The sequence below is a fragment of the Hyperoodon ampullatus genome, assembly GCF_949752795.1.
Source record: "Hyperoodon ampullatus genome assembly, chromosome: 15".
Taxonomy (NCBI): Eukaryota; Metazoa; Chordata; class Mammalia; order Artiodactyla; family Ziphiidae; genus Hyperoodon; species Hyperoodon ampullatus.
The window spans coordinates 42,703,467-42,731,103 of record NC_136928.1 but is presented as its reverse complement, the minus strand read 5'-3'; the positions used below and the strand labels follow the sequence as shown (position 1 = coordinate 42,731,103).

The 27,637-nt window shown below is 37.3% G+C and overlaps 1 protein-coding gene across 2 annotated transcripts; it reads left to right on the top strand.

The window, feature by feature from the left end:
• Positions 1-27,637, top strand: CFAP36 (cilia and flagella associated protein 36). Of its 2 annotated transcripts, XM_079720438.1 has the most exons (10): positions 1-151; positions 3,213-3,277; positions 3,883-3,984; positions 15,085-15,199; positions 19,583-19,670; positions 21,394-21,445; positions 23,063-23,165; positions 26,513-26,652; positions 26,840-26,989; positions 27,470-27,637. In XM_079720438.1, the coding sequence occupies exons 1-10, from the start codon at positions 37-39 to the stop codon at positions 27,569-27,571; spliced, it is 1,032 nt and encodes a 343-aa protein (XP_079576564.1). In that variant the 5' UTR covers positions 1-36; the 3' UTR covers positions 27,572-27,637. The 2 variants fall into 2 exon arrangements, with proteins under 2 accessions (XP_079576564.1, XP_079576565.1); XM_079720439.1 differs by lacking the exon at positions 3,883-3,984.

The window sequence follows — 27,637 nt, the reverse complement described above, 5'->3', positions numbered from 1 at the left end:
TCTGGCCTACGCTACCGCGGCGGCCCTCGGGGCGGAATGGCTGCGGAAGAAGAAGACGAGGTGGAATGGGTGGTGGAGAGCATCGCGGGGTTTCTGCGGGGCCCGGACTGGTCCATTCCCATCTTGGACTTTGTGGAGCAGAAATGTGAAGGTAAAATTCATATCCCGAATCGTCAATCCTTTCTCATCTCTCTCACACCAACAGCCTCTCCACAAACTGCCTTTAATCTCCCCGGTCTCCACTACTGTCTGCCAGGTTTAGAGCTGGTTTTTAGGATGTGTTGCTCTCACTGCGCCCGTCCTTTCCTTCACGGAAATGAAAACGAGGACAGAGATACCTTTCCCCCTGGGCCCAAGCACACATCCGAAAAACATCAGACTTTAATCCTATGTTGAGTCTCTCACCCCATCCTGCACCTTTCTGCCCTGGGCAGGTGCACTGTTTGTGTGGGTTTCTTCAACAACTTCCCCAGTGACTTGGGAGGGGAGACGTCAGTTTGTTTCTGAGTTCCTTCTGATCCCAACAGTTGACCTAAAAGTGGGTGGGAGAAGGGTGTGTGATTACTCCAGCAGGCCCAGAGCCGGTGATCTCGGTGGCCTGTATTCCCTTTTTTGAGTTCTCTGACTCTCGGTTATACCAAAAATGGAGGGTATCTTACAACAAATGAGTTATGTAACCGTGTCATAACATTTCCTGTGAGGAAAGGGTACCTCCAAGTTCTGATCAGTTCACGCTTTGGAGTTCTGCATTCAGTTCTTAGAGACAAATTGGAGCCCATTCATGGAAAAGGAACCAGAAACGATGTCATATGAATAATTCCAGGCTGTTGTCGCAGTTGTTTAGCCGGCCAAGACTTTAAGGGTAGCCATATCCATTAATCGTTTGAACATCTGTCTTATGTTGGAGGGATTAGACTTGTTTTTGTAAGGTTCAGTGAGATAGAGCTAGGGTCAGTGGGTACAAGCTAGAGGGGAACAAATTTCTGTGAAGGAAGTGCTTCATAACAGAGTATCCCAGATAAATTAGCCTGACCTCAGGAGGTAATGAGCTCCCCAGCCACTAGCAGTGTTTGAATGAATCTGACAACAACTTAATGGAGTTATTATAGAGGGGAATTCAACTATCAAATGGTTGGTTATCCTGGATGATCTTTTAAGAGTCCTTTCAGCCCTAAGATTCCATGAAGCTGGTAAAGAGGAAATTTACTTTGACCACTGAATCTTTTCATTACATTCTCATTGCCATGAGCAAAATTCAAATAGTATTTATTAAGTATTGTTCTTACAGGTAATTTTTAAAATAAGTTCAAAATAACTTTTATTTCTGCTCTTTTTAAGAATTTAAAATGCTATTATGAGACTGATGAAGCATGTGGTGGTATTCTGACCTCCTTTAGGAGAAAAAGGAAATTATGTCGCCTTTTGATTCCATTTACCCTACTGAATGAAACTAAATGCTGAAATGGAAAAAAAAAAAAAAAAAAAAAAGCATTGTTCCTTTAATCCCCAGATGTCAAAAGTGGCTGCATCTCAGTTGTAACTCACCTGATTGTGTAATTTTACAGGGAAACAGTAATCCTCAGCCTTATAAACATGTAATGTAGTAATTTGGCTTCAAAATTAACTGAAAACAGCTTTAGTAGCTGCTATATTGCATGTATGCCCAGTGTTATATAGAGCAGATGCCAGGAGAAATGGAAGTAACATCCCAGTGACACTTGAAATAATAATGTTTATATTTCACTGACTTTGGGTTGTCAATGTGCTATTCATCACCTCAGATAATTTAAAAATTAGTTTTGTACTACTCTGTAATATCAGCCTTTATTTCAAAATTTATTGAGTGTCGTTCGGCCAGAAGCTGAGCATAGAAAGATGAATAAAACAAATCCTTGAAGTTTGCAGTTTGGTGGGGAAGACAAGCAGGTAAATGGAATTTAAATGTAAAGTGGCAGGTGTTGGGGCTTCTCTGGTGGCGCAGTGGTTGAGAGTCCGCCTGCCGATGCAGGGGACACGGGTTCGTGCCCCGGTCTGGGAGGATCCCACCTGCCGCGGAGCGGCTGGGCCCATGAGCCATGACCCTGAGCCTGCGCGTCCGGAGCCTGTGCTCCGCAACGGGAGAGGCCACAGCAGTGAGAGGCCCGCGTACCACACAAAAAATAAAAAATAAAAAATAAAAAATAAAGTGGCAGGTGTTATAATAAGGGTAGGCACATGGTGCTGTGTATTTTAAGAGTTCAGAGGAAGTAATCTAACTAGCCTAGGAGTTGGGAGTGGGTAGCAGATCATGGAAAATGTGCCACTTGCAATATTTTGGAGAATGGTTAGGAGAAGGGGGGCCGGGTAAAGGCAAAGAGATCTAAGGGCTTGAGCAAAGGAGTGGGGCTTTTTTGTCTTTTTGTGTTACATTTGTCAGTATTCCAAGTAATTGTGTATTGTTAAGAGTGTAAAGTTTGGGTTTTGGAGTGGTGGGAGTTGAGATTTGGGATCCAGTCTTGGAGGGTTTTGTCTGGTCTTCTAAGTATTTTGGATTTATTCTCTAGGCAAAGAGCAGTAATTGAAGAGTTTTAAATAGAAAATTACAGAAGTTAGTTTTGCATTTTAGAAAGATCATTTGGGGGGAACATTATAAAAGGGGGTTTATTGTTTACAATTCATGAGTTTGTCTTCTTTCCTTAATCACATTGTAGCTTCTTGAGGGAATATATATCTTTCTAATCTACATTGTTTCACACATATGATCATTCAGTAAACATTTGTTTTTATTTTTATTTCATTATTGATTTATATGTAATAAAGAAGGCCTAGTAACTTTCAGTAAAATTTGGATCAGCAAAGTTCCAGTATGATAAAATAATCTGGAACCTGTTGTAAAAGGAATTATTTAAAAACTATCAACAATAATGTTCCATTTAAAGTTTATAAAGAAATTGTTGCCTTATATTATTGATTGATAAGTAGCAAATTAGTGTTCATATTCCATATGAAGTAGATTTTAAGTAGGAAAAAAAACTTGTTTACAACTAACACTATACACACACACACACACACGCATATATACATCTTTTTTTAATCCCAAGAATTTAAAGCAGAAGAGCTGGTTTATAAGACTGAGAGTCCTATTTGTAAGACAACTAGAGTGGACTTTGATATTTGCATTAATGAAATGACTTGTTTTTTTACACTATGCAATATTTTTCTTTCAAATTTAGTTTTTGATGATGAAGAAGAAAGCAAATTGACCTATACGGAGATTCATCAGGAGTACAAAGAACTAGTGAGTATTTTTTTACGTGATTTTAAATGTAATTCGAATAATATTAATTCAAGATGTTCTGAATTTTAAAAATGGATTTTTCCATTAAAATTCTTTAATTAAAAAATTCCAATCTACCCTAATAGTACTACCAGTTGCATTAGACTCCAAGTGTTCTCTGTGCATCTCAATCCTTATGACTCTAGAATGTAAGAAATAGATTTAGGACAACTATTTTAAGGGATCTTGCATCTGGTATTTAAATTTTATTCTTATTCTTTTGCTGATACATCCAGGGGAGTGTTAATTATTAATTTAGCCATGTTGTCTTGAGATTTTAAGAAATGCCTCTGGGTAGCAGAAGAGTTATACCACATCAAACTTCATAACCTGACTTCAGTGATTTCTGGGAGAGTAAATAAAATTTCATTTGATTCTCTGCAAAATTTTTCACTTTTTGTTGTTTGTTTTTTCAGTGAAAGACATTGTCACTGCCATATAATATAATTTTATGTAGATTAATAATTGCAAACAAGCATTTGATTATACTTTTCTAAACTCAATGTAAAATTTGGAATTTGGAATTTTTCTATGTAAATTACAAAAATTTAACTTTCTATTTTTAGGTTGAAAAGTTGTTAGAAAGTTACCTTAAAGAAATTGGAATTAATGAAGATCAATTTCAAGAAGCATGCACTTCTCCTCTTGCAAAGACCCATACATCACAGGTTTTTTTTTTTTTCTGCTAATATATAATTTTAACAAAAATGCTCAGATTTCACTTAAATTTGCTATGTTTGATTGTCAAAGTATAATATTCTAGACATTGTAAGAGTGAAAAGCCAATTTATCACATATGGGTTCTTTTTTATAACAACCTTGAGAAATGATCATTTGAGGCATAATGAACTGATGCTATTAAAAAGGAGACTTCTGAACTCAGGACTATACTAGATCACAGGCTTTATGCAAACTACTGTTTTATTTATATAGATCTCTTGACAATTTTGCAGTTGCCCGGTTTCTAATCTTAGCAGGTACATAGTGCACAGTTCCTGAGCTTCTTTCTCTTAGAACTAATTTTATTGTCTCATTAGTTCTGCAGTGCTGGATTGAAGTAGGTCTTATGTGTATTTATAACTAATATTTACTGATGGCTCATGCTAGCTGCTGTTTTTTTTTTTTTTAAACATTTTTCATTTTCACCAAGGTCTTTATTTATTTATTCTTGGCTGCATTGGGTCTTCGTTGCTGCGTGCGGGCTTTCTCTAGTTGCGGTGAGTGGGGGCTGCTCTTCGTTGTGGTGCGTGGGCTTCTCATTGTGGTGGCTTCTCTTGTTGTGGAGCATGGGCTCTAGGCGCGCAGGCTTCAGTAGTGGCTCGCAGGCTCTAGAGCACAGGCTCAGTAGTTGTGGCACGTGGGCTTAGCTGCTCTGCAGCATGTGGGATCTTCCCAGACCAGGGATCGAACCCATGTCACCTGCATTGGCAGGCAGATTCTTAACCACTGCACCACCACCACTGCACTAGGGAAGTCCCTAGCTGCTGTTTTAAGCAATTGGCATGTATTATCTCATTGAATCTTCCTGACAATCCTTAAGAAATTGGTACTATTTTACTTCCATTTAGAAATGAGAAAACTAATGCACAGATATATTAAGGAACTAGTGCAAAGTCCACAGCCAAGTAACAAAGCCAGGATACCAGCCCAGGCACTCCAAGTGAGAGCCCTTGCTCAGAGATTGAGTATAGGGATATGTTACTACCAAATATAGTTTACCAAATAAACTATAATTCCTTATAGTTTAGTGAGGATTGTCTATGATGTGACGTGAAATTATTATTTTTAACCTTCTCCTGCTATCGTTCTCCAACACATTACACACTCTAGTAGTTCTGGCCACTTGCTCTTGTAAGCATCCATGTACCTGGCTTTGCTCATGGTAGTCCCTTAACCTGGAATGTTCAACTCCCACCTCCTCCTCCCTCCATCCTTTCCTTAGCCGGAGAAGTCCATCTCATCATCAGGGTGTGCTGAAATGCAACTTTCCTGATCCCTCTAGTCAGACTAGCACGCATTCTACCTCACTGAGCACTTTTACATTTTCAATTCAATTCTACTGCCTTGAATTATAGTTTCTTACACATCTGTTTGCCTTGAAGAATTTATTGAAAATTATTAACTAGTATTTAAATTTAAGGCATTGGTATTTGTTTTTATTTTCCTTGTTCTTCAGGAATATTTTCTGCTTTGGTTAATATTTGTCAGCCTCTTAATTAAATTATTATGAATGAATCTGAATTACGTTGTGAAAAAAGATGTTCATAGTAATAGTAGTCACATACATCTTTGGTTTTCATTATCAGGATGACTTTAAATTATTTTTGAATGAAGATGTTCAGAATTTTAAAATACTGTTTTCAGATCAATAGTAACACATCCTTCTCTTTTGCTCAGTTATACGACACCTTTTGATTTGGAGTTGATAGGTAGTACAGCCTTGTTGTGTACAAGGAGGTAAGCCTTTTGACACAGACAGACCTGGATTTGAGTCCCAGATCTTTTGTTTATTTTCATTTACCATGGGCAAAGTTGTTTTACAGTTTTCCTTTCTTATCCATTCTGATTCTCAGTTTCTATATCTATAAAATAGGGGTAGTATCTACTTTGAAAGGTTTTTATGAAATTTGAGCGAAAATGTTCATAAAGCATTTAGCACAATACCTGACACATATAAGGTGGTCTATAAATGGAAGCACCTCTTAATTAATGGTAGCTTTTTTGGTGGTTGATTAGCAGGGTGTTAATTAGGCCAAGGTCATGTGTTCAATCCCCATGTGGACTAGTTAGCTTTATTCTCTTCTGGAGCAAACTCTTAGCCCCAGATACTGAAGGCAACATGATTGAATCAGCACAAGGCCATCGCTGTTAATCAGAAAAACAGCCCAAAGCATGCTATTTACTGCTTTGCAGCAATAATCTAATCTTTGTAAATAAAGGTCAGAATGCTGATTCCATTATGCTAATATAGGGTGCCTAAGAATGAATTCAAGAAGCCAATTTCTTGCCTAGAGTAGTTTAGGAGGTACTTTTCATTTTGTTCTGGTCTGTTTGGTTTGATTTTGATTTTTTAAAACAGCTGCCAGCTCCCCTCTCATTGATTGTACTGCTAAAGCCGACTTGCAAAATTCTTTTCACCTGGTTTGGTCATCGTTAGCCCTAGACCACTGGTCCTGGCATACTCTTTGTGTATTAAAATCAGCAGTAGTAAAGAGTGCATCAGATGAAGACCTCTAGTTTAAAAACAACAACAACAACAACTACCATCTCTGTTTCTTTTCTTGCTTTCTTGCTTTTCCTCCCTCCCTCCCTCCCTCCTTTCTTTCTTCCTCCTTCCTTCCTTTTCTTTCTTTCTTTCTCTCTCTCTTTCTTTCTTTTCCTCTTTCTCTCTTTCTCTTTCTTTCCTTTCTTTTATCTCTCTCTCTCTCTCTTTCTCTCTCCCTTCCTTCCTCCCTTCCCTGCTCTGTGCAGCATGCAGATCATACCTTCCCCACCAGGGATGGAACCTGTGCCCCCTCTAGTGGAAGCACAGAGTTTTAACCACTGGACCGCCAGGGAAATCCCAACAAAAAGCTTTTTAAGAGCATGTTTTCCTCTCATATATGTGTGACTTCTCAAAAAATGCTCATGAATTAGGATATCTTTCTACAGAGTTCAGAAAAATATAATAATATAATAAATATTGAGATACTTATTATTTCAGTTGTGTTCAGTTGATTTTCTAATTTTATGCTGTTTTTCAGTTGAAGTAGGCAAAAATGGCTTCTTTCATTGCTTGTGATTTTTTTTTGGTGAGGATAGAGCTCATCTTTGATTTCTATGTATTGCAAGAGCCAGGGATGACTATATGGCAAGAGACAAAGTGTTTTTGCTTTTGTTTTTGTTTTTTATTTGATTTGCTTTGACTTTTATAAAGTAGAAATTAACACTTTCAGAAACATTTGTCCTCTAATAATAGTAATTTGGGAAAATTATGCTTTTTTCCCAATAACTTGTATCATTGAAAATATTACATATGTGGTATAACTTTCTTTTTCTAAAAATACACACAAGATAATTAACAATATTTGTGTGACTTCTAGTAAGATTTTAAAAAATTAATAGACTATTTTTTAGAGCAGTTTTATGTTTACAGAAAATTGAGCAGTTAATGTAGTGTCCCTTTTTATTAACATCTTTCATTAGTGTAGTATATATTTTTTCTTTTTTTAAATTGAAGTATAGTTAGTGTAGTGTATTTGTTGATGAGCCAATACTGATATGTTATTATTAAGTAAAGTCCATAGTTTATATTAGGGTTCACTCTTTGTGTTGTACAGTTCCATGGATTTTGCCAAATATATAATGTCATATATCCGTCATTACAGTATCATACAAAATAGTTTCACTGCCTTAAAAATCCCCTGTGTTCCACATATTCATCTTTTCCATTCTTGCACCAAACCTCTGGCAACTGCTGTTCATTTTACTGTCTCTCTAGTTTTGCTTTTTTCCGAATATTATATAATTGACATTGTACAGTATGTAACCTTTTCAGACTTCTTTCAGTAAGCAATATGAATTTAAGTTTTTTTCATTGTTTGATAGTTTATTTCTTTTTATTGCTGAATAATATTCCACTATATGGTTGTACTACCATTTGTTTATCCAGTAACCTTTTTTTTTTTTTTTTTTTTTTAAAAAACCCACAGTTTATTATCTCTTAGTTCTTCCAAAGTTGAAAATATCAAGTCCTACTGCTAAGGAGAAAATAACAAACAAACAAACAAAATCCGAGACCCCTCCCCCCCTCTTCTCTTAAAGTCACAGAACACAGAAGGAACTGCAGTGGGACAGGTGGGTGCAGAGAGAACCAGGAGGGAGAGGATGGCAAGATAAACTCCCCAAATACTTAAAAAGCTGTTCAACAGAAATTGTGATAAATACAGGACAATGCGAGACAAGTAAAAACAAGGAGCAGCAGTGACGAGAGGCTGTGTTGTAGATGTGGCCTCTCTTCCTCTTCTCTTTTCTCGTCAGGGTATTCTTGAAGGATATTTTGTGGCTTCCAGTCTTTGGCAATTATGAATAAAGTCACTATAAATATTCATATTCAGGCTTTTGCGTGGACATAATGTTTTCACCTCATTTGTGTAAATACCTAGGAGCAAGATTGCTGGATTATATATTAAGATTAGCTTTGTAGGAAACTGCCAAACTCTCTTCTAAAGTAGCTGTATCATTTTGCATTTTCACCAGCAATGAGTGGGAGTTCCTGTTGCTCCATGTCTTCAGTAACACTTGGTATTGTCAGTTTTTTGGATTTTAGCCATTCTAATAGATATGTAGTGGTATCTCATTGTTTTCTTCTACCCATTTTTTTTTTTTTGCGTTACGCGGGCCTCTCACTGTTGTGGCCTCTCCCGTTGCGGAGCACAGGCTCCGGACGCACAGGCTCAGCGGCCATGGCTCACGGGCCCAGCCACTCCGCGGCATGTGGGATCCTCCCAGACCGGGGCACGAACCCGTGTCCCCTGCATTGGCAGGCGGACTCTCAACCACTGCGCCACCAGGGAAGCCCTTCTCTTCTACCCATTTTTAGATTGAGTTGTTTGTTTTCTAATTGTTGAGTTGTAAGAGTTCTTTGGATATTTTTGATACAAATCTCCTTTATCAGATATGCGTTTTGCAAATATTTCACAAAATATTCTTTTGTGGCTTTTCTCTTTATTCTCTTAACAATGTCTTTCACAGAGCAGAAGTTTTTTATTTTAATGAAGTTCGATTTATTGATTTTCTTTCATTGTTTGTGCTTTTGGTGTTATATCTTAAGAAATCATTGCCAAAAGCCAAGGTTTTCTAGATTTTCTCTATGCTATCTTTTAGAAGTTTTATGATTTTGTTTTTTACATTTAAATCTATGATCCATTTTGAGTTAATTTTTTGTGAAAGGTGTAAGGTCAGTGTTCAGGGTTTTTTGTTTTTTGTTGTTTTTTTTTTTTGCACGTAGATGACCAATTGTTCTAGCAGCATTTTCTGGAAAGATGATCCTTTCTTCATTGGATTGCCTTTGTTTCTTTGTCAAAGGTCAGTTGACTCTGTTTGTGTTGGTCTGTTTTCAGGTTCTATTCTGTTCCATTAATCTCTTTGTTCTTTTACCAATATCATACTGTCTTGATTACTGCAGTTTATAGTAAGTCTTGAAGTCATGTAGTGTCAGTCCTCTGACTTTGTTCTTTTTCAATATTCTGTGGTTATTCTGGGTCTTTTGTCTTTCTATGTAAATTTAAAAATCAGTTTGTTGATATCCACAATTAACTTGCTGGGAGTCTGATTGGGGTTGCATGAATCTACAGATCAAATTTGGGAGAACTGACATGTTAACAACGTTGAGTCTTCTTATTTATGAACATGGAATAGCTCTTCATTTACATCATCTTTGATTTGTTTCATCAGAATTTTTTAGTTTTCTTCATATAGATCTTATGCATATTTTGTTAGGTTTATTCCTAAGTACTTCTTTTTTGTGGTACTAATGTAAATGGTATTGTGCTTTTTATTTCAAATTCCAATTGTTCATTGCTGGTACATAGGAAAGCAATTAACTTTTGTATAATAACTTGGCATCCTGCAACCTTGCTATTACTTATTCTAGGAATTTAAAAAATTGATTCTTTGAGATTTTCTACAGACAGTCATATCATCTGTGAATAAAAACAGTTTTATGTTTTTCCTTCCCACTCTTTGTACCTTTAATTTCCTTTTCTTAATGCATTAACTAGGGCTTCCAGTATAATGTGGAATCGAAGTAGTGAGAGGGGACTTGTTCCTGATCTTAATGAGGAAGCATCAAGTCTCTCACCATTAAGTATGATGTTAGCTGTAGGTTTTAAAGTAGATGTTCTTTATCAGGTTAAGGATATTCCTCTTTATTCCTAGTTTGCTGAGAGTTTTTATCATGAATGGGTGTTGGATTTGTCAAATACTTTTTCTGCATCTGTTGTTATGATATGATTTTTCTTCTTTAACCCATTGATTACATTAATTAATTTTCAGATGTTGAACCAGCCCAGCATACCTGAATAATTCTCACTTGGCTGTGATGTATAATTCTTTTTATATATTGTTGGATGCAATTTGCTAATACTTTGTTGAGAATTCTTTGTCTACTTTTGGTATTAGGATAATGCTGGCCTCAAAAAATAAGTTTTTTTTTTTCCCTCTGCTTTTATTTTGGGAAGAGATTGTAGAGAATTGGTATAATTCTTCCTCCCTCCCTCCCTCCCTTTCTTTCTTTCTCTCCTTCTTTCTTTCTTTCTTTCTTTTTCTTTCTTTCTTTCTCTCTCTCCCTCTCTCTCTCTCTCTCTCTCTTTTCAAGTATCTTATCTGAGGGAATTTTTCATATGCACATTCAAGTACAGGTAAATGTTGCTCTGAATCTTGCAGGGAGGGGTAGTGGGAAAATAGCATAGAAATTGATTAAGTTAAAAATAGAAGAGATAGTGGACTTCATAGTTATAGTTTTTTCCCCTTAATCCTTTGAATCAGTAGAAAGGCTTTCACATCAGTTCTATAGGCTATGCTATTGAACTTCTGCAAATAAATATTTAATCACTATTCTTTTGAGAAATAATATGAATCTATAACTTTTCTTCAAAATTTTATCTTTTTTTAATAGAATTGCTATAGTTTTTTCTTTAAATGTTTGGTAGAATTCACCAGTGAACCCAGCTGGACATGGTGCTTTTTGTTTTGGAAGGTTACTAATTATTGATTCCATTTCTTTAATAGATATAGACTTATTCAGATTTTCTATTTCTTCTTCTTTGAGTTTTAGCAGGTTGTGTTTTTCAAGGAATTGGTCCATTTCATCTGGGTTATCAAATTTGTGATCACAGAGATGTTCATAAAATTTCTTTATTACCCTTTTAGTGTCCATGGGATCTGTAGTGGTGTCACCTTTTTCATTTCTGATATTAGTAATTTATGCCTTCTTCATCTTTTTTTTTTAAATTTAACCTGGCCAGAGGTTTTTCAGCTTTATTTATGTTTTTAAAGAATCAACTTTTAATTTTGTTGATTTTCTCTATTGATTTTCTGTTTTTCAATTTCATTGATTTCTTCTCTAATTTCTATTATTATTTCTTTTCTTAACGCTTACTTTGGATTTAATTTGCTCTTTTTGTAGTTCCTAAGGTGGAAGCTTTGATTATTGATGTTAGATATTTCTTCTTTTCTAATATATGCTTCAGTGCTTTAAATTTCCCTCTAAGCACTACTTTTGCTACACTCCACAAATTTTGATAAGTTATATTTTCATTTTCATTTAGTTAGAAATATTTTTAAAGTTCTCTTAAAACTGCTTCTTTGATTCATGTGCTATTTGAAAGTGTGTTGCTTAATCTCCAAGTGTTTTAGGTTTTTCTAGCTGTTGTTCTGTTACTGCTTTCTAGTTTAATTCCGTTGTGGTCCTAGAGTATCCTCTGTATGACTCCTATGCTTTTAAATTTATTAAGATGTGTTTTATGGCCTGTAATGTTGTCTATTTTGGTGAATGTTCCATGTGAACTTGAAAAGAATATGATTTTTCTGTTGTTGGGGAGATGTCAATTTGATCCAGTTGACTGAAGGTGCTGTTTGGTTCAACTATGTCCTTATTGATTTTCTGCCTGCTGAATCTGTCCATTACTGAAGTCTCCAGCTATAGTAATGAATTCATTTGTTTCACCTTGTGGTTCTGTCCATTAATGGAGCAGCATAAATGCATGAAACCACTTGTACCTTTCAAAACTATGGTATGATTAACTCCAAGCAGAGATATGGGGTAACTTTAGGCTACGTATGAACATGTTTGGATATTTTTAATACTCACTTAAGTCAGAAGACTCAACGTTCATATTTTTGCCAGTGTGCTTTTCTCAAACATAGGTAACGTCACATTTGCTTTATCTCATAGTCTTCTTTCTAAGTAGTTTGACATTTCAATTAATTTAAAGGATACTTAAGATTGTTGTTTTTAAGCTACTTGCTAGCTTTTTGGAGTAACTCTTGTATTTAGTTTCTCTAATTGCCCTTATTGGAAGCTCTTGGGAGAGGGGTGATCCATTTCCCTGGACCAGCAGAGACCAACTGCTGTAAAGTTGTTAGGTTTAGCACACCAGTTTGATATTTAATCAAAAGGGCCAGAACAATTACTTTTATAGGAGTTTTTAGTTTAAAAAGTTCTTCCTTACGCTGTTCAATTTTAACACCCAGCCAGAAAGTTATTACTATATCTCCTTCATTCTCAAATGGAAAATTTCTACCATAGTGTCTCTGAAATGAGAATGCATTTTATAATTGATGGCATGTTATAATTTAATTGGCAGGGTTTTTTCCTTTTCTTATTGATACACGAAAGAATGGTTTATTTTGCCAATCTATGGAGTCTTAGAATTGACAAAATACTGTATTACTATTATTGTTATTATTATAATACTAATTTGCAGATGAAGAAACTGATGCCCAGAAGCCTAAATGATATGTCCAGAGTCATGCAGCTGGCCCAGAGTCATGCAGCTGGCGTATGGTTAAACTGGAAGTAGCCTTTGATATCAAGGGCTCAGTTTTTGCCCCCATTGTATCAATAGTTCTCAAACTTTAATGTTATAAGAATTATGTGGGGAGATACCTGGGTACCCATTGTCCAGAAATTTAGATTAATTATGTCTAGGGTAGGGCTCAGGAATATGCATTTAATAAGCCCTCTTTCCCGCATTTCTTAGATGGGTTAAGAACACTGTTTGAGAAGCCCTGCATTACAACTTTAAGGATCAGCTCAAACACTGACTTGCTGATAGCTCTAGTTGACACATTGCCTTCAAGTGTTTGTTGACGAGGATAGAGTGCTTGATATTACTAATAAGATGTCTAAGAAGGCCAGAACAATGTTATGTGGTGGTGTAATCCCATAAGGGAGCCCTGGCAGACCAGACATAACTACTCTATTACAGAGGCTGGCTGCAGTTGTCTTTAATACTGATCACTGGGCTGCAACTTTATTTTTGTTTTGTTTTTAAGATTTTTTTCATGTGGACCACTTTTAAAGTCTTATTGAATTCGTTACAATATTGCTTCTGTTTTATGTTTTGGTTTTTTGGCCGCCAGGCATGTGGGATCTTAGCTACCCCACCAGGGATCCAACCCGCATCCCCTGCAGTGGAAGGCGAAGTCTTAACCAGTGGGCCGCCAGAGAAGTCCCTGGGCTGCAACTTTCAGTTAAATATAGATGACACCTATTTGTCATCCCCTGCCCTGGGCCTTTTGAACAGTATATGTGAATTTAAAGGAAAAGAAACTTTCCCGTCTTTTTTTCCTGGGGAGATACATGGGTATCCTTATACATGGGACTCCTTATAAATGTCACAGAGAGCTGCTTTTACACTTTATTATTTTGTTTTGCTGTACTGCTTTTGTCTAGGATGTGAGCTGGTTGCTGCAGGAAGGACTCCTTCCTCTTTGTTTAGAGCTCTTTGATGGAACATTTGTTGAGGTGTGTCTTTGACATTATCGCTGCTGCCTACCTGGTGAACAGTAGCACACCCTCGGTTACCTCTGCATGATTCCTGTGGTCACCTTTTCCATGAATGTCATGTAAAGCTTGAAATAAGATTTGAGTAAGGTGAATAATATCTGAGTGTTTTCTTTTGGGTTTTCATGCATTTCTTTTTTTTTTTTTTTTTTTTTTTTTTATTAATTAATTTATTATTTTTGATGTGTTGAGTCTTCCTTTCTGTGCGAGGGCCTTCTCTAGTTGTGGCAAGCGGGGGCCACTCTTCATCGCAGTGCGCAGGCCTCTCACTATCGCGGCCTCTCTTGTTGTGGAGCACAGGCTCCAGACGCGCAGGCTCAGTAGTTGTGGCTCACGGGCCTAGTTGCTCCGCGGCATGTGGGACCTTCCCAGACCAGGACTCGAACCCATGTCCCCTGCATTAGCAGGCAGATTCTCAGCCACTGCACCACCAGGGAAGCCCGGTTTTCATGCATTTCAAATCTTATTCTACTTCTTACTGATTAGCTTGGGGATTTGTTTGCTTTTTGATATAACAATAGTTCTCTGTAGCTAAGAGAGTGTTAATTTGGGTACTCTAGGGTAGATACCTTTATTGTTTTTTCTTAATTTATTACACTTCTGTTTCATCCAGAAAAAGATTTCTTATCATAATTTCTAACTCTACTTCTTCCATGAAACTTTCTGCCTATAGTACTACTACAGTTGTGTTCTCACATTACTCCTACCACATTATGCTTATTTTCCAGACTTCCTTTTTCTTTTTTGGCATTTACTCTTATTTGATTTGGTAATTTTATTAATTCAAGGATTATTTTGTAGTTACTGATTTATCACCAAAGAGTAAATTTCAGGTTGACAGAGGCTAAGCCAAATAGATATCATCATTTTGGCTGAAAAACAGATCCGGATATTGCAGTGGTAACTTTAAAAAAGTAAGCCCAATTCCAGTGTTGTTTTTCTGAGTTGCTCAGCACTGGCTCATTTGGAAAATGTATCACTGTCTGCCTTAGCTTCCTGGAGGGTGGGGATGGAGGGGTTGGGAGAGTCAGCCTCTTGAGAACCTACTTTAAAGGTTTTTAGAATAAAATCTTAAAATTGTCCTTTTGAGTCATCTAGTCATAAATAACAATGCAGCATTCTTGAATTAATGCACCTTTTGCAGTGGAAATGCTTTGAGTGTTTGGGAAATAGTTTTAAAACTTGAATCTTCGTTTAACTTCCTGACTTCTTTTCACAGGCCATTTTGCAACCTGTATTGGCAGCAGAAGATTTTACTATCTTTAAAGCAATGATGGTCCAGAAAAACATTGAAATGCAGCTGCAAGCCATTCGAATAATTCAAGAGAGAAATGGTAAAAGATTGAATTTAGAAATCTAAGTGCTAAATGCATTTTTTTGGTGGCAGTTTTAACTAATATGGTCTTGATGTAGCTTCCTTGTATAAATTTATTTCAAGTTGGAAAGTCTATGGCTGACTTAAGAGATACAAGAGTGCAAACTTCCTGATCACTGAGTGGTTGACATCTCAAAGAAAGCAGACCAGAATTTGATTTAATGTTTTAGGTTTCAGGGAGCTTGATTTTTCTGCCCAGCCACTGCATTTGTGAAATTCAGCATTTTTGAGTGGTCACAATTACAGTTACTGTCGAGAGAAGGTGACTACTCTTCTTCTGGCTTTATAGGAGACAGTGGTTCTCAAGCTTTTGGAAGCAGTTGGAGGGCTTGTTGAAACACATGTGGCTGTCTCCCCATTTCTGACTCAGTAGGTCTGGGGTAGGGCCTAATACTTTGCATTTTTAGCACGTTCCTAGCTGATGCTAAAGCTGCTGGTCCTGGGCCCGCACTGAGAACTACTGTTCTAGGGCAATGGGCAGATAGGATTGCGCCACCATCAGGTGGAAGAAAAAGCAGAACTCAAAGCCCTTGGTAACTACCTTTAGCTTTATCTTTTCCTTAACTCTCTGCCTAAACTCACGTTCTTTCTAGCTCTTCCTGCTTTTCTTCCCTTCCTGTGCACTTGAAGTATATTTGACATCTTGACTCAGAACATCAGGGTTTCTAACCATACTTCTTGTTTTTGTACTATCTGCTTTTCACCCCAGGTGCTTATCTCAGTTTCCCATTTCTGACTCTGATGACCTTAATACCTGTGTATTCCTTTGCTTAATAGATTGCCACTGATATTCCTTACCATGCCAAACTCTAATGGTTTGGCAGCAGGGCCTTTTCTTTGCTTGTTTCTTGAAGATATGGGAGCTATAGTTTAGTTGTACTGTTTGCTTTTAAGGGTCTGGAGCATGCAACAATAGGACTTCTGTTGTTACAGGGCAAACATTAGAATGTTGCAGGGCCTTTGTTGTGGGTTCTCTCATTTGTCTGATATGTGTAAAGTCTATATCCTTTAGAGCCAACCACCATCAAAACTATTCCCTAAAATCCTAAAATTCATTTCACAGCGGGTAAGACAGCTGTTGTCTGTGGTTTGGAGATAGCACCACCCTAACCCTGAACGATGCATGACACTGTGCTGTTGCTTTGGTGTAAATAAGTTTGGAAAACAGTCTCTTTTTCTTTGTTTCTCTACCGTGGTTAGCTTCATAAAATCCCTTTCTCTTGTGTTTTCCTGCAGCTATGCTTTATTCTGACCTATGGGAAAATTGGAATAATTATTTCATGTTATTTAAAATTATTTTGGGGGGATCAGTTTTTTTTTTTTTTTTTTTTTGCAGTACGTGGGCCTCTCACTGTTGTGGCCTCTCCCGTTGCGGAGCACAGGCTCTGGACGCGCAGGCCCAGCGGCCATGGCCCACGGGCCCAGCCGCTCCGCGGCATGTGGGATCCTCCCCTACCGGGGCACGAACCCGCGTCCCCTGCATCGGCAGGTGGACTCTCAACCACTGCGCCACCAGGGAAGCCCAGGGGGGATCAGTTTTGATAAAAGAAATAGTGAACTTGATATTGCTACTCTATAGTTTTCAATTTAACCAGAAACATTTAAATTTTAATTAAAAGAGAACAGTTACACATAGCTTGTATCAGCTGGGTGCCTCAGGGTGCCATTAGCAGAATACCTCAGTGAAAATGGCCTAAGCAATAGGAAATTATCATCTCAATTGAACAAGAAGTCCAGAGGAAGGGAGGGAAGAAAGGTCCAGGGTTGGTTAATTTGGTGGCTCAGTGATGTTATTAAGGGCTCCGACATGGTTCCTCTTTATACTCTGCCATTCTCAGGATCTTCTCTCATGATTGCACTCTGGCTGCATCGAATGCAGACTTTAATATCTCATGAAGAAAAGGGAGGGCTTCCCTGGTGGCGCTAGTGGTAGAGAGTCCGCCTGCCGATGCAGGGGACACGGGTTCGTGCCCCAGTCCAGGAAGATCCCACATGCCGCAGAGCGGCTGGGCCCGTGAGCCATGGCCGCTGAGCCTGCGCGTCCAGAGCCTGTGCTCCGCAACGGGAGAGGGCACAGCAGTGAGAGGCCCGCGTACCGCAATAAAATAAAATAAAAATAAAATGGAGTGGAGGAAGTTTGTTTAAAAAAAAAAAAAAAAAAAAAAAAAAGAAAAGGGATGTTTCTTCCTGTACATCTTTTTTTTACTAGCAAGACAACACTTTCATGGAAGCCCCCTAGGAATTTTCCCCTTAGGTCCTATTGGTCAGGATTGGGGTGACATGCCTTTCTAAACCCTCTGGCAGGGGGAATGAGACCATTGCAATTGGCTTAAATCATGAGTCACTCTTGTGGGGTGGGGTAGGGCCCTGCCTCTGTGTACTTGGCTGCCTGGTAACTGCACACATATGGCTTATATTAGCAAGGAAGGACGAGGGGAATGATGTGGAATAATGCTGCTGTCAAACCACAGGGTGTGACAGTTTGCTTACATTTAAACATAAACTAATACTTAGTTCTACCATGAATTTTTAATACTTGTATTTAAGAATTTCACTTAACATAAATCCAGAGCAAAGTACCTTAGAGCAATGTTGATTGCACTCAAAACTTCAGACTGTTTGTTTATGTGAGAAAAATTCAAAGGCTCTCTGGATTCTGGTTGTATCTCATCAAAGAATTTGGGGAAAATGCAAATCAGATCATTATTTTGATGGTTTTGTTACCGAGTCTAAGCTCGTACTGCTTGCTGCACGACAGGCCAGTAATCGAGAGACAAGTTGTTGGGCTAGTGCCCCAAAGAACCATCTTGCCTGAGTTAGAATTCAGGCTCATTTTATACCAAAAGGGGAGGGAGTAAAGTCAAACCTTTTCTGGTTCCCATCAGCCTCTGGAGGGGATGTGTTAATTTCTTCCTCCCTGCAGTCATTCACAGATGGGCCTGGTCAGAAAGTTTCCTGTGAGCTAAACAAAGTTATTTTAGCTTAATGCTTATTACCTGGGAAGCAGGGTTCCCAGAGATGGGCCATTATGTATAATTTAAGCTTATAGGCAACATCCCTTTAGTGATTAACTTGTAATAGAATATAAAAGTGTCTTCCTTATTACAGTTTTGAGGTATTGCATACTGTTGTTTTATTCTTTCCTTAGTTTTTACAATTTTCCATAAAAGGTGAATAGGAGAATACTAATTGTATAGCTTTTGACTGAGCAAAAATGCACTTAAGACCAATTTTCTGGTTGTGATACTATACTATAGTTTTGTAAATGTAACCCTTGGGGGAAACTGGGTAAAGAGTGCATAGCATCTCTCTGTATTGTTTCTTACAACTGCATGTGAATCTGCAGTTATCTCAAAATGACAAGTTTACTTTACAATGCATTTAAACATCAGGGGATTAGAATAATAAAGCTACTTTAATTTAGAGCAGATCCAAAATCCCATAGTCATATATGGATAAAGAAATGGAAGGTAAAAATTAGGGGACATGCTGTTAATGTTTTGGGAATATAATAATTATAGATAAAAATAGAACACTTATTACCAGTCTACCTGCTTATCAGGAAGATATAGGTAATAAAGTAAATGAAACCAATGCTTAAAATTGCTTGCCATGAATTACTATTTGCCTTGGGCCAAAGTTGGTACTGCCTTGGTTTATAGTTATTAGCCCAATATTTGAATAGAAGCTCTGAGGGCAGAGGTTGTTTTATTCATCTTTATATTCCCCTTAAGTGCTTAGCACCATTCTTTTTTGCATGTAGTAAGCGGGGCCCTTTTCAGTAGCATTTGTTGTAGTATGAATGAAGGGTATTAACATGCTGTTTCAATTAATGATGTATTTTATATTTTGTTTTGTAAATGCTTTTCCCATTTAAGGAATACTTTTGAGAGCATAGTTTCATTATTAGGAGCTTATTGAGTTCAATGGTATGTCCTGTATAGTATGATTATGGAAGATAATAGCTTAAATATAAGCTATTTATTCTATAAATAGCTTATATTAATTCTATAAATAGCTTATATTAATTCTATAAATTGCTTATATTAAATATAAGCAATTAATTTCTATTGTCGTATATTATTATTGTTATTTTAAATAAGCAAAACAAATAATTACCAAGAGTCATTTCTAGGTAAAATTGTGCTTTTTTGGTGGGCCTGATTCCCTAAAAGAAGAAAAAGTTAAAAAGACCATAGTTACAAAGATAATAGCTTAGAACATTTTTTTAAAGTGATAGATCTTAATAAACTTATTTATACTTCTTGATGAACTAGAATAGTGAAAAATAAGTGTTTCAGTTGAGTTGATATTCTTCTGTATGGTCTTTGGTTTTGAACAGGTGTATTACCTGACTGCTTAACAGATGGTTCTGATGTGGTCGGTGACCTTGAACAGGAAGAGATGAAAATCCTGAGAGAAGTTCTCAGGTATGCTTCTTTAATTATTTTTTGAATGGATCATTAGTAATATTACAGTAGTAATATTACAGTATGATCTGCATATGTTCTTTTTACCCAAAAAAATACTGTGAACTAGTAAAATATCTAAATTCTCTCCTAAAGACTATGAAAATGATTTATCATTTTATTTGTTTATAATTATGTATATATTACATTTCTTAATGGACAGAAAAAATTATTTTCAGATGACTCATACCAGATCAGCATAGATGGGAGGGTCTTCCTCCACTCCCATTATGGGAATAGGAAACTATTGACCAATGGGAACAAGATGCAGTAGACCCAGCCTGATGCCTGGAAGGGCTGTAGTGGCCTGAGATAAACAGGAAACTCCTTGGCTTCTGGATCTGGGTATTAGAGGAGGCTTATGCCAGGTGTCTCACAGTAGGAGGTTGGACATCCCAGACTCCACAGACCAAATAGCTGACTCTTTGCTGGTCTCTTTCTTGCCTCAGTTACGTGATTCTCAGCCAAATGCCTGGCATGGAATGTGCAGCCCACTAAAGGGGCGTTTCCCCCCTTGGGCCTGTTGTCCCCTGACCCCTATGGGAATTTTAGAAGAGAGGGGCAATTGAGCACTTAATATTTAAATCTATGGGAATGTATAGGTTTAAGGCAAAAGGATACCTGCAGCTATTTGTGTCCCCTGCAGAATGGGGCCTTGGCATTTGGTGGCCCTGGCTCTCCACTCTAACCACATACATGACCATCTTCTAGCATCCTGTAGTCCTCCCACCTACCCAACTTGTCCCCGGTTCCAAAGCAGGAGGGAGGTTAGGCAGGATGGTGGTTAGGAGGATGGGCCTAGTGGGGGACTGTGGAAGGAGCTGTAGGACTTTGTGCTGAATTTCAGGGGATTTGAGTGGTTGTGGGGAGGGAGGCAAGTTTGTGGGTGAACCCCGGCCTTTCCTGCCAGGTCCTCCTTTCCATGGCGAGGGCAAGTGGGAGCCTGAGACAACACACAACGCTCTGAGTTGAAAGATTTGAAGAGTTAAGGATATTTGGTAATAGGTTTAGAGGACTGGCAGTTTTGACTTGTACTGGTTGCTTTTGTTGGTTGATTGGTGGTTTGAAAACTGATCAGCATTGTGCTTTTAGATTTTACTGTATTTTCTACGGGCTTCTGGGGGCAGTGTACTACTGCATAAGCAGTGGAACTTAATCATGAACATGTATGAGAGTTGAATTGGCTATTTTCCTAAATCAGACTTGCCTCAGTGAGCAGTTTACAAAAGCTGATAGGGCTTTGGCATAATGGCATCAGGAGAGCTGTGTGGTAGCTCAGATGCCATGGAAAAACTAGAATGAGGGGAGAAATGGATCTTAGGAGGAATGTAACTGATTTGTCTAAATAGAGAGATCGAAGTCCATATTCATGAGATTTGCCATTCACATTTGGGTTTAGGATTTCAAACCTGTTGTTCTTTGTTTAGCTAGGGGTCCTTCACATCTCCAGAGGAAATAGGTAAACCTGTATTTTATGTGGCTAACTATATTATGCTGTTTATGCCTATGTATGTCTTTCTCAGTTGATTGTAAGCTGCTTTAAGTTAAGCCTGATTATTTCCATCTTTGCTTCCAAAATTTCTTGCACATATTGTAAGCTTAGGTTAGCACGTTGCCTGTTGAATATTTGTTCTTTGACCAAAAGAGAACGTTTACGTTTCTACTTTATTTTTGTATATTTCAGAAAATCGAAAGAAGAATATGACCAGGAGGAAGAAAGAAAGAGTAAAAAGCAGGTGCCTACAAAACATATTAATATAATAGAAATATTTCATTGCTGCTATCCCTTAGGTTTACACCTGGGTTTTCTATTAAAGTTTAAGCTTAGGTGGAACGATACAGTTCCTCAGAGTATTCATATTTTCTTGGCAATTCTGAGCATTTATACTTGACTTTATAATTTTATTCACTTTATAATTCATCCAGCAACCTACCTTTTAAATTCCCGATAAAGAATGAGATTGTTCACTCCAAAAAAACTGTGCATAATACCATTCATTTTTTGGGGAATTTTTAATAGAAATTCCCCTTAATTTTATGAATAAAAGAAGATTAAAAAAAGTATTTTACTTCCCCACTCGCCTTGATTCCTTTACTGTTTTGAAACAGCATCTGCAGTTAATACTGAGGGTCCCTTGTAGACTTTAACATTGCCAGCTTGAAGCAGAATGATTCAGTTTCACATTTCCTGGCATACTCCTCTTTCATTAAGAACTGTTTCCATAAAGGGCCTAATCTTTCCTAAGGATCAATTAAACATGTATCTGGCTGAGGTGAGGGAAGATAATATTATTTTTTCCTCCCTCCTTTTCTAGCTGCTTCTCTTTCCACATTTTCTCAAATCTCCCTGAAGGGAGAGTGAAACCTAATATAAAGTAATTCTCAGTTGCTTGAAAGTCATTTTCCTTTTTTTCCTTCAATGACTATGATACATGCTTGTATCATTTACTATATTTGAAAAAACCTATTTTACTCCAAGGTAACCAATGAAGAGCAAAAGAGAGATGTTTTAGGATTTAGAAGGGATTTATGTATCTTTGAGTAAATCTCCTTTTAGTAAATGGAGGTGAAATTCATAGTTAATAATATTTTTTAATGTGGGAGTATAGAACAGAAACTCGTTCAAAACTGCTCTCAGAAGACAGTAGTAGTACTGGGAATTCCCTGGTGGTCCAGAGGTTAAGACTTCGCACTTCCACTGCAGATGTTGCTGGTTTGATCCCTGGTTGGGGAACTAAGATCCCACAGGCCGGGCGATGTGGCCACAGACACACACACAAAAAGACAGTAGTACTGACTTTCTGATTTATATGTAAACTATATCAGGCTTCTTGAATAATAATATGTTTTGGGGTGTATGGTTTTTTTAGACTTCACAATAAATTGAAGTGCAATAAAATGAGGTATACCTGTAAACCAGTTTGTGGCTGCTTCAGGCATATCACAGTAGTGGTATTATTATTATATTTTTTAGATTATTTTAAGTGAAAAAACACCTTATAAATCAGTGATTTTATTTCTTTTAGAGTATTTCTTGGTGTCTTAGTCAAGGTCACATGAGTAGTAAGAGTGAAGCCTAGGTTTGAACTCACTTCTTTCTGAATCCAAAGTCTTAACCAAACTAGTTATTCTTAGCACTGCATGATTGGAAATGAGAATGTTTACGTACCTCAAAAAGTAGAAGATAAAAAATGGTGGAAACATCTTAAAAACTTTGGAAAAATAGAATCTCTGATTTATTATCCATTCAGTAGACAATAGTTTTTTAAACTAATGTGTATGAATCCCTTAAGTAGTAAATTATTCAGAATTAATCTAAAGTATTTGTTAAATTATATTGTTGATTCCTGAAGCTATCAGAGGCTAAAACAGAAGAGCCTCCGATGCATGCCAATGAAACTGCAAAAATGAATAATTCCCAAGGGGATGGTGAACATTTTGCACACCCACCCTCAGGTAAGGTTGAAATGTACTGAAATTTCTGAATAATATGAATACATAAACACTGTAAAGAGTGTGTTACTTTCTCATACATACTTCACCCTCAAAAATCCTGTGAGGGGGTCTTGAATGGCCATCGGTATTTAATGTTCTTCGTGAATTTAGCTAAAGAGGTTGCTTGTAGGAGATAGCTGACAGAGAGGGCGTAGCCCCCAAATTTCTAAGTGAAGCTTGGAACCCAGAGCTGTGATCAAAATTCCTTGGGGAAGCCCCCAGCCTTTATGCCATGACTACAGCATTCAAGGTATGTTCACATAACATTTGGTACTCTCTTCCTTGACCATAATTACATGGTGTTTGAGAGTTAAAAGCTGAACAGGGAAAGATAATATTAACTTATTTTCCTAGTGAATTAAAACACAATTAGAAAATAACAGGTAGCCAATTTATTTAGAAGTTTAGTCAGAAACTATTGTTGAAACCAAAATTGATGAGAATCCTTGTGGGAAATGTTAGTGGATGATCTTGTTCACTATGTGCCAAATCATTTTCAATATATGTATTCTGATTTCCTTTATAAGAAGACAGGTAATTCTGAAACAGAACTTGAATCATGATCATGAATTTACTTCATTTTTATTATGGATTTCTGTGGTTTTTAGGTGCATGTCCTTTTATCAATTAAAAAAACCCGTAAGTCTGTGAGGTAGATATTATGGTCCTTATTTTTCTTTTATTTTTTTAAAACAAGAAATTCAAGGAACTTGAGTGAGGTCCAAAATCACTGAGCTCTTAAATAGTGGAACTGTGACTTACCTTGGTCTTCTGACTCCAAATCTTGTGTTTTTCTACACTTCATAGAAGTTTTATAATTGAGATAGATAGGTTTGATGTTTATCCACTGTTTTAAGGAACTAAATGCTTAGTTGATAAAACAATGGGGCATATGAAGCAGAAGCAGGTTTATGAAGTTATCTGGCTTTTTCCTTCCTAGCAAATCTAATAATTTCTTTTCTTTTTTCATATTCTGCAGGTTCTGAGTAGAATAACCTCATTTGAATTATGTCTGTGAAAGCACCTGCTTTAGATTTGTTTGAGTGCTTTTAAAATTTGCTGGCCCAAATTTAGCTTTTTGTTTTATATAGACCTAAGTACATATACTGTTCTAATCTTGTGTCTGACATAATTTGAATACATTTGCTTATCTGACTATTAAGTGAAACTATTATAGAAAACTTAATCTCAAGCCATTTGTAACTCGATTATGCACATTAGCGGTAGAGAAACTGGCAGATAATTTCAAAAGTAATGATTTTAATTTTTAAAAACTATTCTATTTTTTAAAAAAATGAGTATATCTGATATTACGGGCAATCACTGCATACAAAGTGCCCATGAGAAAGGCCTAATGTGGAAGGAATCATAAAGGTGTTTGACCTCCTGCTTATCCCTTTGCTCATGTCTTTCCCTGGTTCCTGCTGGAAATGGATAGCATCTGTTCTCAGATTGACGCAGGGTTGCCAGTGATGAGATGATCTTTCTTTAAGCTAGCTGGCTTTCCGATTCTCCATTCTTAGAAATCAGAGAAGTTAAGTATTTTCGCTTCAGGTACTTTTCTCTCTAGTTAGAATATAAAAGGTGTTCATAACCAACAAACTCAAGGAACTGTCCAGACCAAGTATATGAATTGAATATAAATGCTTATGTGCCTGGGATTCCCCCATCCTCAGAATTTTACTGTCTTGTCCCCAGCTCTGTGGTTCCATATTTGGGGGCTAAGCCCACCACTGCTTAAAGTCACCATCATATGAATGGCATGTTTAATTTTGTCTGCATATTTTGACCAACTTGTTGAAGCTCATCTTCATTTCTGTTTAAGTTAGTTCTGAGCTAGCTCCCTGTATAGGTTGGTTGGAGTGTTAGCGGCAGCCTCATCTCTTCCATGGAGACTTCCCTTTCTGTCCAAGAGCCTGAAGAGCTTTTCTTCTTCTAACCTCCCTGGCACTGCAGTCAGTCCACTCACCCTGTGCTAAAGCAGTGATCCTTGGGCAAGTTTCTTGCTCCTGCAAAGTTTTATTTCTGGTTTTACTGTGCTGGATTTTTAATCATTTAGAGACATGAATATCATGTTCTCCCATGATGCTTTTAATTCTTGGCATCATTTTTATGTGTCTTTGCTTGTCTCACCAGCTGTCTTTCATAGTCCATGTATTACAGTGAAAATGTTTTATCTTAAAAAAACCCCACCTTATAATAAAACATGTCTTGGGCTTCCCTGGTGGCGCAGTGGTTGAGAGTCCGCCTGCCGATGCAGGGGACACGGGTTCGTGCCCCGGTCCGGGAAGATTCCACATGCCGTGGAACGCCTGGGTCCGTGAGCCATGGCCGCTGAGCCTGCACGTCCGGAGCCTGTGCTCCGCAATGGGAGAGGCCACAGCAGTGAGAGGTCCGCATACCGCAAAAAAAAAAAAAAAAAAAAAAAAGTCTCAAAAGCAATTAGCATGTTAATCCTGTCTCTTGGCACAGTTACCAAATAACTGGAAGGTATTGAGTACTCATGTTATATCTGCTTCCAAGTTCTACTTACTGTATTTATTTATGTAGTTTTTTACATCTTTATTGGAGTATAATTGCTTTATAATGTTGTGTTAGTTTCTGCTGTACAACAAAGTGAATCAGCTATATGTATACATATATCCCCATATCCCCTCCCTGTTGAGTCTCCCTCCCATCCTTCCAATCCCACCCCTCTAGGTTATCACAAAGCATCAAGATGATCTCCCTGTTCTACTTACTTTAAAATCTTCATTTTTTAAATATGTTAGTAGGTTTATAGTTATCTTCAGTATGTAGTACAGATTATTGATATTACTGGCACTTATTCCTCCAATACAAAAAATTATAGCTTTATAATAATTGTTCTGAAAATATAAGGTCACTTAACAGTTTTTGCCTGCAAGTAGAAGTTTGAAAGCCAAAATTACATTGTTAGTAAGGGATTTTAGTGCACTGTTTATTTGGCTTGTATGGCAACCTTGTATTACATTTTACTGTAGTTCTAATCTTTAGACAAGAGTTATATCTTTCTGTAGCTATAGTACCAAACAGCAGGAGCTTGGTATTTATTTGTTGAAATGTCATTATTCACAAGAACAGTAGTTCAAGCTCCTTGAGGACAGGGACCACATTTATTGTTCTCACCCAGTGCCTAGCACAATGTAGGCACTGAATCAATGCATTCTGAGTGAATGAGTATGAGAAAGACCCAAGTATTATTACCACTAGCTCATTTTGGTGAACCTAGTGTAATAACTTAATATTTCTTATAATATTCTAATTGGTCTCTGTCTGATTACTGCCAGAAGTTAAAGTGCATTTTGCTGATCAGTCAGTACAACCTTTGACAAGAAAGCTGGAAACGTTGCCTGAAAGTTCCTCCCTCCCACAAAAAGACCTGAAGATTCCTGGCTTTGAACATGCAAACATTGAGGGACCAATAGCAGTAAGTAAAAAATACTACTTTTTAAGAACTATGAGCAAAATGATAAAGTACTAGGAACAAACAATGTAAACAGCCATACACACTTGGCTTTTATTGCGGTCTTGAACTCAAACTTCTAATTTAATCAGTCAGTGGGTATCTGTGCTACTTATGCAGACTTGATTTTTCCTTCTCTTATCTGACCCAGAATTTATCAACACTTGGAACAGAAGAGCTCCGGCAACGAGAACACTATCTGAAGCAGAAGAGAGATAAGTTGATGTCCATGAGAAAGGATATGAGGACTAAGCACATACAAAATTCGGAGCAGAAAGGAAAACCTACTGGGGAGGTAGAGGTATGGCTAGCTCTAGTATGTGAAAATTTGCAAATCTACAGGTGGGATTCTCAAAATCAGCATATGTGCTCTTGTAGATCTATTCATATTAACCTCCCTGTTAGTGTAGCACCTGCTAATAAGTCTCTTCTAGGCAGTGAGATGGTTGTGATAGGAGGATTTTGTGAAGTAGAAATGGTAGCAGTTTTATGATTCTTTACTTGCCCTGCTCTGAGCACTGAAGGGTCAGCCGTCTGTTTTACCTGAGCCTTTTGAAATATTTTATCATAGAGCAGCATCAGTACCCTAGCCACCACCTCTTCCCCAAGAAGAGATTTTTACAAAGAAGAGATTTAGGGAACTCAGTCCATGTGTGGCTTTTTTTTTTTTTAATTTACTGAATGTTCTAATATTTGTTCAAGGCAGTATGTTAGGAATTTTAGAAAATGAACCCATCTTATACTACTGTAGCCAATTTTTTTTCTTTTATTTTTTTTTAAGGAAATGACAGAGAAACCAGAAATGACAGCAGAGGAGAAGCAAACATTACTAAAGAGGAGATTGCTTGCAGAGAAACTTAAAGAAGAAGTTATTAATAAGTAATTTTAAGAACAATTTAGCAAAGCAGTAGTTCAAAATTTCTTAAAAATAAATTATTTAATCCTTAAA

What these genes read in the sequence shown, in the direction of transcription:
- CFAP36 (XM_079720438.1), top strand. Translation starts at nt 37, where the DNA reads ATGGCTGCGGAAGAAGAAGACGAGGTGGAATGGGTGGTGGAGAGCATC. An exon ending in CAAAGACCCATACATCACAG is followed by an intron (nt 3,985 to 15,084) that starts GTTTTTTTTTTT and finishes TTCTTTTCACAG; the next exon opens with GCCATTTTGCAACCTGTATT. An exon ending in AACCTACTGGGGAGGTAGAG is followed by an intron (nt 26,990 to 27,469) that starts GTATGGCTAGCT and finishes TTTTTTTTTAAG; the next exon opens with GAAATGACAGAGAAACCAGA.